This window comes from Aspergillus steynii, assembly GCF_002849105.1.
Source record: "Aspergillus steynii IBT 23096 chromosome Unknown P170scaffold_7, whole genome shotgun sequence".
NCBI classification, from domain to species: domain Eukaryota; kingdom Fungi; phylum Ascomycota; class Eurotiomycetes; order Eurotiales; family Aspergillaceae; genus Aspergillus; species Aspergillus steynii.
The window spans coordinates 1,738,588-1,748,873 of NW_020194404.1; the positions used below are offsets into that span (position 1 = coordinate 1,738,588).

General features: G+C 56.2%; 4 protein-coding genes across 4 annotated transcripts; 2 read left to right on the forward strand and 2 right to left on the reverse strand.

Moving 5' to 3' along the window:
• Positions 1-166: 166 nt before the first annotated feature.
• Positions 167-1,475, reverse strand: P170DRAFT_254680 (SRR1 family protein). The gene is made up of 3 exons (XM_024843044.1): positions 967-1,475; positions 385-858; positions 167-290 (listed from the first exon to the last, which is right to left on the reverse strand). The coding sequence occupies exons 1-2, from the start codon at positions 1,403-1,405 to the stop codon at positions 500-502; spliced, it is 798 nt and encodes a 265-aa protein (XP_024701192.1). The 5' UTR covers positions 1,406-1,475; the 3' UTR covers positions 167-290; positions 385-499.
• A 1,098-nt stretch (positions 1,476-2,573) lies between these two features.
• On the forward strand, positions 2,574-3,434 carry P170DRAFT_478824 (copper acquisition factor BIM1-like domain-containing protein; the record flags this gene model as incomplete). The annotated part of the gene is made up of 3 exons (XM_024853596.1): positions 2,574-2,787; positions 2,860-3,173; positions 3,228-3,434. 3 exons carry the CDS (start codon positions 2,574-2,576, stop codon positions 3,432-3,434), a joined length of 735 nt encoding a protein of 244 aa, XP_024701193.1.
• A 229-nt stretch (positions 3,435-3,663) lies between these two features.
• Positions 3,664-5,273, reverse strand: P170DRAFT_439588 (alpha/beta fold hydrolase). Its single transcript, XM_024849874.1, has one exon. The coding sequence runs from the start codon at positions 5,001-5,003 to the stop codon at positions 3,822-3,824; it is 1,182 nt and encodes a 393-aa protein (XP_024701194.1). The 5' UTR covers positions 5,004-5,273; the 3' UTR covers positions 3,664-3,821.
• A 135-nt stretch (positions 5,274-5,408) lies between these two features.
• On the forward strand, positions 5,409-10,159 carry P170DRAFT_414551 (uncharacterized protein). The gene is made up of 2 exons (XM_024847020.1): positions 5,409-5,769; positions 5,836-10,159. Exons 1-2 carry the CDS (start codon positions 5,731-5,733, stop codon positions 9,748-9,750), a joined length of 3,954 nt encoding a protein of 1,317 aa, XP_024701195.1. The 5' UTR covers positions 5,409-5,730; the 3' UTR covers positions 9,751-10,159.
• Positions 10,160-10,286: the final 127 nt, after the last annotated feature.

Here is a 10,286-nt window from a genome sequence, read left to right on the forward strand (position 1 = left end):
CTCCTTTCTTTTCCCCCACCATCTCTTGACGATGCATGATCGGGCCGTTTTTGTTCTCTGTGCGGTTTATTAATGATTGATTCCCGACGCTACAGCTGTTTGATGCTCTCGCGCATCTTAATGTTTGTCTTTCAAACAGGTGCTCCGGGTGTTCGACTGGTTCTCCTTGGATTGTATTCTAATAATAGGGCAATTTGTTCGGTCGCAATCTGGGTTGCAGGTCTTCTTTTCTTTTTCACATGATTGTTGATGGTGGTTTTATATTGCGCACTTATTACTGAGCCCAATTTCTGTGATGGTTGTATATATCGTGTCAGCATGTCAAATCCATATCTTTATTTTCATGATGCAAGAACTGTGCCGTGGCGTAGACAGACACCTTACCTTTTCCCAACCAGTATTCCCCGCACCATGGTCCGGCCATTCGGTTTCATGATGCATTAAACACATCGATAGGCTGGAGCATCTCTAGCTCCAGTTACCATCGTTATGACAGGTTCTAGTCGTCATCCTCTTCTGTGTCCTCGGGATAGTAAATCCGCATATTCCAAAAAGCATGTTCATGTTCCTGAAACCGGGGCAGTCGCACCGATCCTCTCGCTCCGACAAACTGTCTGACCACTTCGGAATCGTTGTCCTCCAACGGGCCTCCGAAAAGGAAGCCTGGATTTAGGGCTAGTAACTGCGACAGATGCGCTTGCTCCGCGCCAGGACAGTAGAGGAAGGTAGCGGGGGTAACCTTTTCGAAGGCATGAGGGTGCTCGAGGACGACAACGCCGAGGGAGGAGAGAAGAGATTTGTCGAGCTCGTTGAACACGGGGTCTTGAGCGTAGACGCTGACGTTTGGATTCGTCTGTTCTATTCGATGGGTGGACATACCCGTTAGCCCTCATGCGAACATAGAATCAATCAACCCTTTGGATTGGGGATACGGGCCGGGGGGAAAGGGCAGGGATCCAAACTCACTCATCCAATCCACCACGCTCACCAACCCAGCAAGCTGATACATCGACACGCTCCTCCGATCCACCCACCCCCCTCGCAGAAACCCACTCGGGCTTCCCAATCCAATGCACACGATCGCATCCTGAGCGGCGACGGCGGCGGGCGTCGTGTGCGCGCGTAACGCCTCCCTCACCACTTGACAAGCGTCCGAGGTCTCCCACCGCCGGCGATAGCTTTCGAATTGCCGTCCCAGGTCCTCCGCGGTCAGTTTGGACGGCGCCTCTGCGGGGACGAAAGATCCCGGTTGCGCCGGGTCGTCTTGTTGGTGGGCTGCGGTGGTACGGAGAACTTGTCGCGCAGTTTTCCCGCTCGTGCTAACGTGCGTCCAGCCGCTGTCGTCGGTGACTTGGAGTCGCTTGTGTTGGTGATGAGGGGTCTTTTTGCGACTGCTGTGGGGCATGCTGTAGGTCGGAACAGGGGAGGGAGAGCGAATCGGTTGGGGTTTTTGGTTTCGGGGATTGAGACCGGGGGGGGGGGGGGGGGGGGGTTTTTTGGGCGGAGAGAAGATGCGACGAGGGAATTGCGGTGATAAGATAAGGAGGGGAGGGGATGTTTGGTTGGTTTGCTCCAGCCCCGTGACTTTTACGAAGTATGTTTTTTGAATGTCTTTCTTTTTTCTTCTTTCTCCTACGGATACTGGCAGCTGCAATTGTTCGAGAGAGATACGATTGCACTGACTCCGTACTATTCCTGCTTTCAGTTGTCCATGAGGTATATTTGAGCACGATGGGAGCCCTGCATGACTCGGCACTCTCGGTCAACTAACTACTGTCCACTACCAACGTGCTCCCAGTCTAGGGTTACAATGATGAGATTCTCCGAAAATCCAAGGCCTGGAAGTCCACAATATACCAGACTTCGCCTCCGTTAACCGGTGACATGACCCATCATCACACTCGGATCAGCACTCGGTGGCCCTTCTCAGTCGATCTCTAAGCGCCGGGCCCTGGATAGCGGACGTGAATCCCCTCTCTTAGCGTCCGATCGGGGCGCTTCCAAGACAGCTGTCTCCACGAATGAAATCGCCTGTCACTCCGGACAAGGTGATACCTCTTGCAGCAGACTTCGGCCTCGAGCCAATCCTCTCTCTCGGTCGGGAATTCTGCTGCCCTCTGTGCCATGCTAAATGGCTGGTCTTGGTCGTTCGTCGCTATCGACAGTCCCCCCCTTGTCAACCGCTCTCCCACCTGCGGGTGTGGTCACATCGCTCTCCTGCATGCTCACTCGTCCGTGGCTGTCGGTCAGTCCCCGCTACTGTCTGTATGCGAGCGCTGGTGCAGCACCTGGGACATGGCTTGCTCCCCTCAAAAAGTCTTGTCAACCCTCCCGTCCTGGGAAGCTTGTTTCGATGATGATCATTCATGCGGACGGGTGCAGCGTTCGTGAGATTCGCAAGTTGTGAGACCTGAAACGACCCTCTGGATGAGTTGCTAAGACACAAGAGGATAAACGAGGCGCTTGCATCTCTCGTGTTCCTGTTTCTTTTCATCGCCCGCTCTTCTGTTTATAATAACCCCCTTCGGCTGGTCTCTGTTTCGGGCTGTGTTCGACAAGTCATCTTGGCCAGTATGAAATCCTTCCAAGCCTCGTTATCGAAATGGATGGCCCTTGTTGCACTCCTGTGCGTGGGCCTATCGCAGGCTCACACGGTCATCGTCTATCCCGGATACCGAGGGAATAATCTGCATACCAACGGCACTGTCGAGGCTACGGACGGTCTCGGAGCAGCGTATAGCAATGGGTCCTACTCTTACCCATACGGAATGCAATGGATCTATCCTTGTACGATAGCCAAATATTCCCGAACCTCCTCATCCACGAAGACTTAGTGCTAATGTTCTATTTCTCACATAGGTGGTGGAATGCCTACGTCAACAAACCGAACCAAATGGCCAGTCGGTGGCGGCGCCGTGTCTCTTCAACCTGGCTGGTTCCAGGGTCATGCCACGGCGTTCATCTATATGAACCTCGGCCTCGGAGAAAACCCGCCCAACATGAGCCATCCGATGATCTCTCCGTTCCAGATCTCAGGCCCGACCAACGATCCCTACCCGGGTACGATCTGTCTCCCGCAGGTCCCATTGCCGGCCAACATCAGCGTCAGCCCCGGTGACAAAGCGACAATTCAAGTCATCGAGTTGGCCAAACACGGAGCGGCTCTATACAATGTAAGTGTCGAAGCCTCCACGGCTCCCAAATCAGCGCTGATCTGTCATATCTAGTGCGTGGATATCGAATTCGCCGAACCGGAGGACGTCGCCGAGGTTACTCGCGAAAACTGCTTCAACTCCAGCGCCATCACCTTCCAGTCGGTGTTTACAACGGAATCTCTCAAATCGGCGGCTATTTCTTTGGACCCGACGAGACAGGCTATCCGGAACGTGATTCCCTTCCTGATGGCCGCGGTGATCGGGTGGATGATGGTGTAGATACACAACACTTTCCCTCCTCTTTAGTCATGCTTGTGCTTTGGTTTTCCACTTCAGCATCACATACCCAATATAGTTACCCCCCTTTTCATGGACGGCATGCGACGATGAATCTGGCCAACCGGTTCCCGGCAGGTTGGCACTGTGTGGGCTTCTGGCGTCGATGGAGCATATATGCTTAACGTACATAATTCATATCACTGCTTTTCTAAATCATGCGGCCACGTTTTCTGCCAAGTCGATGCTTTGTTCTCGCGTAGGTAGGGGTAAAATGAGTCTGGTTCATGATAATCATGACTGGCTACGTACATCTCATATCTCATTCAATCTAATATATATAGCAGGAAAACCGACCGGCAGCTTGAACCCATTCGGATATGGCAGCATCTACAGACTTCGCACCAAGTCCAGAACGACCTGGACCACCTCATCGGGGCATTCCTGTGGTGCCCAATGACCAACGCCATCGACCAACTTCATCGCCCGGAAATCACTGCACACCGTGCCATTGGCCATCTTCTCCAGCGCGCCAGGCTCCTGGTAGATGCCCCAGTCCGACTTACCGGACACAAACGCACACGGCACCTCAATCTTCTTGCCGGCAAACATCTCGAAATCCTTAGTATACTTCCCTCCGGCCGCCGTGCGCACCCGATACCAGTTCAACCCGCCCTGGAAGCCCGTCCGGCCGTACTCGGCCACATACACGGCGAGATCCTCGTCGGGCAGCCAGGCATGCGAGGCGCGCTCCCCGGCCTCGGTTTCCTCGCCCATATGCCGTGCCACGGCCTGCGGCATCGTGTCGTCCAGCGGCATGACATAGTAATACGGCAGCTGCGCCAGATCGGACGCCGTCCACCCGGATAACGGATAGGTCTGGTTTCCCGCCCACGATCCGCTCTTCAGATGGAAGTAGCCTCGCAGGAACGCGTGCAGACCCTCCGCGGGCGCCGTCATGTCCCCGTTGGCCGGCGCCGTCGAATAATACCACTTATAGTGTTTCCTGCCCAACGCAGCCAGCTCGGCGTGGACGTGGTCGCCGGCCGCGGACTCGGCGCCGCCGCTGGCTGCCGTTGTCGCGCTTCCATCACCATCATCATCGTTGGCCGTGTTGAACGGCAGCCCCGGCGACCCGTTGAACGGATGACTGAGCAGCACGAGGCTGTGGAAGAAGTCGGGCCGCGCGAGCGCACACATGGCGGCCGTCACGGCGCCGCAGTCATGGCCGACGATGCAGCGCACGGATCGATACCCCAGCGCGTGCACGAGCACCAGCATGTCCCGCACGAATGTGGTCAGCGAGAAGCTGCTCAGGTCGACGGCGTCGAACCCGCGCGTGTCCCAGCCGACGGTGCGCCCGAACCCGCGCTGATCCGGCGCGACCACATAGTACCCGGCGTCGGCCAGTGGGGGGATCACCTTGCGCCAGGAGTAGGCCAGCTCGGGGAATCCGTGCAGCAGCAGCAGAAGGGGGCGATCGCGCGACGGGGTGAAACCGGCTTCGAGGATGTGGAAGTTGAGAGTGGAGGTGGCGATGGAGCGGGTGGAGATGGAAGGGGGGAGGGGCATGGTTGGGCTTTGTAGATCTGGGGATAATTTTAGATCGGCTGATGTTTATCAAGGGGAGTAGTAATAGTGGTAGTGGGCAATAATTGATATGCAAGAGAGGATATTGGTTCTGAATCCGACGCAGAGAGATGGGGAGCAGCACGATATATAGGATGATCGCAATAGGGCCAACGGAGTCGAATACAATCAGGCAGATCGATCAACCGAGGCAACGGTCGGAGAATAATTCCCTCCTTGCAGGCTGTTCATGTGGAGGAGGCACCATGAGTATGGATTCTACTCCGTAGAGTCCTGGTCAATGATGCCTGATCCAGTTGGCGGCGATTCCTGAGGACTTCCGGCATGACGCAAAGCAAAAGGTCTGGACTCTTTTCTTCTTTTCTTCCTCTCCTTCAACTCTCATCCGGTCAACACATCTTCATTCCTTTCCTTCTCTCCTTCGTTTCCCTTGTCCCTCGTCCTGCATTCCTCTCCTTTTCTTTCCTTGTTCTCTCTCACTCGCTCTCCCTGGGCAGCCCCTCGAACCTCCTTGTTTTCCGCCCTCTCGCTCTCTTCGATTTAACTTTTTCTCTCGCCATTAGTTTCAAACACCACAAATCCCTTTTCTCCGGTCGATCACTGTCCATAATTTTCTCACCGTCGGAGCCATTCGCAACTCCAATCAATTGCTGAGGGTGTCGAAATTCTCCGTGTCTGCCTGACGACGGTGTCCACCTCCGACATAAACATGTTCCGCCGACGAAGGAGCTCGTCGCAACATCATCAGGTCCGTGAGACCCCTTGGCCTTCCCCGGTTCACGCTTAACATACTAATCTCTATCTCATTCAACAGCCACTGTCCTCGTCATCCGCTCAATCCGCTCAGTCCGCCGCCAGCCATGCCTTCCTCAAATCCCGACCCTCCTCGTCGAGCCTCTCCTCTGCCGCCGCTGCGACAGCCCTGCGGAACCTCACGCCCCCTCCCACCGACGTCGAGAATGTCCAGACGAAGCGCATGATCCAGCGACAGTCGTCGGTCTCTTCCCAGCCGAGCGCTTCCGCAACCCTACGCTCCTCCAGCCGCAATGGCCTTCGTCGAAGCAATAGCTCGAATTCCATGAGTACGCGGACCTTTCGGGAACAATCCCCTCGTCGTCCGGTCTCCAGCTCCGGCCCTGGTCCGGTGAAGAACGCGCCGCCTATCCCGTCAATCCCGAAGGAGTATACAGGGCGAAGCACTCCCGCCCGACGGTCGGTCAGCGTTGGGGGTTCCATGCGGTCGTCGCCCCCTGTGAAGCATCCGTCGGGACGCGGAGGGAGCGTGGACCGTGAAAATATGCGGACGGTGAGTCCTAGCTTATATACGGTACCTGAAGCCCAGAGGACGGGGAGTTCCATCAATTTCTCTTACCCGATAAACTCGCGCCCAAACTCCCCGTCTCAGCCACCCGAAGCCTCCGATGGGCGCGATGTGTCGACAGGCGCATTGCTCGCCGACCGCTTGGCAGGACTGAGTGCCCCCAAGGCCCAGAATATCCCGTCGCAGCCAGCAAACACGTCCGCCCGGAGAAGGACCCGGAATTCCAGCCCTGGAAGCCCCGGAAAGGGTACGCCGCCCGTGACCACAGCTATTGCTGCAGCGCAGGCTGCCATCATTCCCTCTTCGCCGTCGGTCACGACGGAGCACCGTGAACCAGAAGTTCGGGAATCGCTCCCTGCCTCGATCCCGGCGTCTCCGGAATCGAAACCATCCCCCTCCCGTCACGCCCTGATGAAACGGCCGTCTACCGTGCGCGAGGACTACCAGGGCGAAGAAAAAGCGGAGGCCAGTGCCCCTGTGAAGATCAATCCTACCCCGCGAACCGGGAGGGTGACCCCAGAGGGCCCGTCGGTAGCCAGGATACCCCAGACCCCGGACACGGGAAGAGACTCGCTACAGAGTTCGGTCATGAGTTCTCCGGAATCAACCGGCTCCGCCGAGTTTGGTCGTGGACTACAGCCGTCGCCCTTGCGGCAGGCCAGCAGCAGCCCCGGCAGATCGACCCGGTTTTCCACGCAATTGTCCGTGACCGGTCTCCCGGGAGATTTGTTGCACAAACCGCCGCCTCGATCGGTGTCTCCCGTTAAGTCAGCGATGAAAAGCTCGAGGGTGAGCTCGCTGTCACCCGACGGCCGGACTGGAGTCGTGTTACGACCAGGCCCTCCACTCAGCGAAATCTCGGACGGTACTTCCGTCGGATCTGACGACGGTTCCAAGCAAGGGTTTCGCAAGAAGGCAGCTAAGGTCAGCTTCGATGACGAGGCGGAGGTTGTTGGCGTGGCTGCAAGCCCGCCGACGTCGCCTGAATCCGTTGTCCCTGACTCACCCCCAGGTACCTCTAAAGCCAAGTCTAAATCGAATTGGTTTGGACTTGGTAAAAAGAAATTTCACCCACGGGATACGGCGATATCGGATGAGTTCGATGAAGTACTCAGACCGCGCCCCGTCCTGCCGTCGTTTGGGAGTATACGCGGCGCGAGAGACGGTGAACACGCGGAGCCAATCCGGCATGAATTTAGTGATAACGATTCGACGACCTCGTCGGAGCCCAATCTGGGAGCCCCGGACTGGTCTTTCTCTAATGATCATAAAATCGGAGCGATTCTTTCTAATAACGAGCACAATGATACTCGGGCGAGTTCCGAACATCATGAACTGGCTATGTCCCCTGAAACTACTGCAAAGAGCAGCCGACCAGATCCACCGAGTCATCCTGCATCTATGGACGAATCGACAGAACAGGGTCATACCCAAGACACACCTAGTGCACATGACGACGTTTTGAATCATCCAAACTCCAGCCCTGCCCTTGGCGTGCCTGGGATCGCGGTCCAACCAGCGACACCTGAACTGGAGAAGGAAAGGTCTAGTCTCGATTGGTGCACAGTGCCAGGGGGTTTTCCAAGGGCATCACTAGAGTCCAAGACTTCGAGTCGGCGTAAGGGCAAGAAGGCCGTTGATAACTCTGCTGCCCATACAGTCGAGGATCAGGACACCGATGACGATTCGGGCGAGAGTATCTATAGTGATGCCGAAGAGGGATTTGATGGCGACAATTTTGGCTTTGGCTCTATCAATGCTATTGTGGACAGCAGCACAGGACCGATCCAGGACGAACTTGTCGACGCAACCCGGGAGTCAACGAAAAACGATGGAGCTGGTGATCGAGCTTCTGATGCCCCGTCCGACATGCCTGAAACCTGCCAGATCGCTCGTGTGGAAACCCCTGTCCGAAGTTCCTCTCCTCCGCCACCTGCAAGATCTCCTGCTTCTCCTCAAGAGCCGCTTCCATTCTCTTCCCCCTACCCTCCTTTCCCTACGCGGCCAAGTGCGAAGAAGAGCAATACGCAAGAACAAGTCCCACGAGAATCGATGGTGGCAAACTCAGCCAGACGGTCCATGTCGACCGACGCCTACGAGGGCCCTGCAACGCAAGATGTAGTGGCCCGCCAGAATGGCGACACCCGCACACCGTCCGCGGCCGGGCAGAAGCCAGTGAAAACCAGGCCTGCTTCGTGGGGCGGAGGCCTTCTGAAGAGTAAAGAAGCCATCTCTGAGGAGGCACAGCAAGCGAATGGCCATGGTGCTCATCATCCTCAGAGGCGGCTGTCAAACGGGAGCGATTCGTCCAGCAGCTTCGTACGATCCAACCGCCCAGCTCGCGCGAGTCCGCAGTATACCATGCGACGTACTATGCGGGGGATACCCCCTCCACGCATGCAAACTGCTTCCCCGAATCGACAGAAGTCGCCCCCTCCGGATATGAGGCCCCAGTCGTCGGGTTCTGGCACTGCCGGCGCTCTCCGCACAACTCTACGAGGAAATGAGAACCGGCGCGAGAAACCGTCCTTCTTCTCTACGGGAAAGATGCAAAAGGCCAAGATTGCCAAAGCACCTGGGTCTCGGTTCACGTCCCGGTATCCTGATTCCGACGAGGAACACGGTAGCAAGGATGCACGTCCGTGGCAAAGCCGCTACGAGAATTCGAGCGACGACGAGCCAGAGATGAACAATCTTCGCCCGGTCCGCGGCATCCCCCGTCGGGCGGGCAAAGATGATGGGGACTCGACCGAGCTGGAAGACAGCTCGGACGGCGAACGACATCGGCCGGCAGCCTCTCCAGCTGCCCGGAAACCGAGCGAGCCCGCCTCACCCAAGAACCCGGCGCTCGCCGCGGTTGCCAAATCCCGCGGGATGACCGAGAAGGAGGCAGAGGACTTCCTCCGCCGGCCCAATATCGAACGGCGACCTAGTCTGTTTCACCGGTTTACCATTAGAAAACCCAAGCCCTCGGCCGAACGCGGAAGCTCCGCCAAGTTGGGACAGCTGGATGCCGACCAGGTGCGCGAGCAACCTGTCCTGGATCCGAACCAGGGCAATATCGTCACAACCATCACGGCGAACCCCGGCACCCCTTCATCACCCCGGCTCCTCAAGAGAGGCGCCTACCGATCTACCGGCGGAGAGAGCTGGCCGCTGCGAGGCCCTCCCAAAGAATTGATCAATGGCAATCATGCCTCCGAACGACCCCAAACAGCCGACGGAGCCGGTCAAAACGGCAGCACGGCCGTTGGCGACGATGCGATCTCCGTGTCCAAGGAGAACCAGAATCCTCTGGGCATCTCCGGCATCAAAGCTGACGGTCAGCAATCCACGGTAGACAATCATTCCACGCCTCGCAAAAAACGATTCCCCAAGATCCGGAAAGCATTTGGTCTCCGGAGCTAGATGCAGCCTTCTTCTTCCACTCTTTCTTTTTTCCCCACCACACTTCGGATCTGTCTTCGTCTTTTGACTGTTTCGATATATACTCGATGTATTTGTTGTAATTTTTTTTCTGTGACTGATTCATGACCATTTATTTTTATTTTACCATTAACATAGCTGCTGTCCGCGATAGCAGGGCCAATTGTGACGGAACCGGGGGATTTTCACGAGATATGGATACTGTTTAATATGTTTGATTTTGGACAACCGCCGGCAGGCTCATCATTAATTATACGGGGTTTAACTCGGTGGCGCTTAAGGGGTTGAGATCATGGAGTTGGAAGATGGGTTGAGGTCTCGTTCATCTTCGTGTATTTGATTCTGAATTTTATTTTTTGATTGAGACACCAGTCCCAGGGGGAGACCAGACAACCGCAGACAATCGAAGAACCAAATGACGTTTGATACTACGGAGCCTGACCAATCGGGCACGCAGGACGCGGCCATCATAATCACCAGAAAAGTTGGGTGAGACGGGAAGAAACCACGGACGGGCA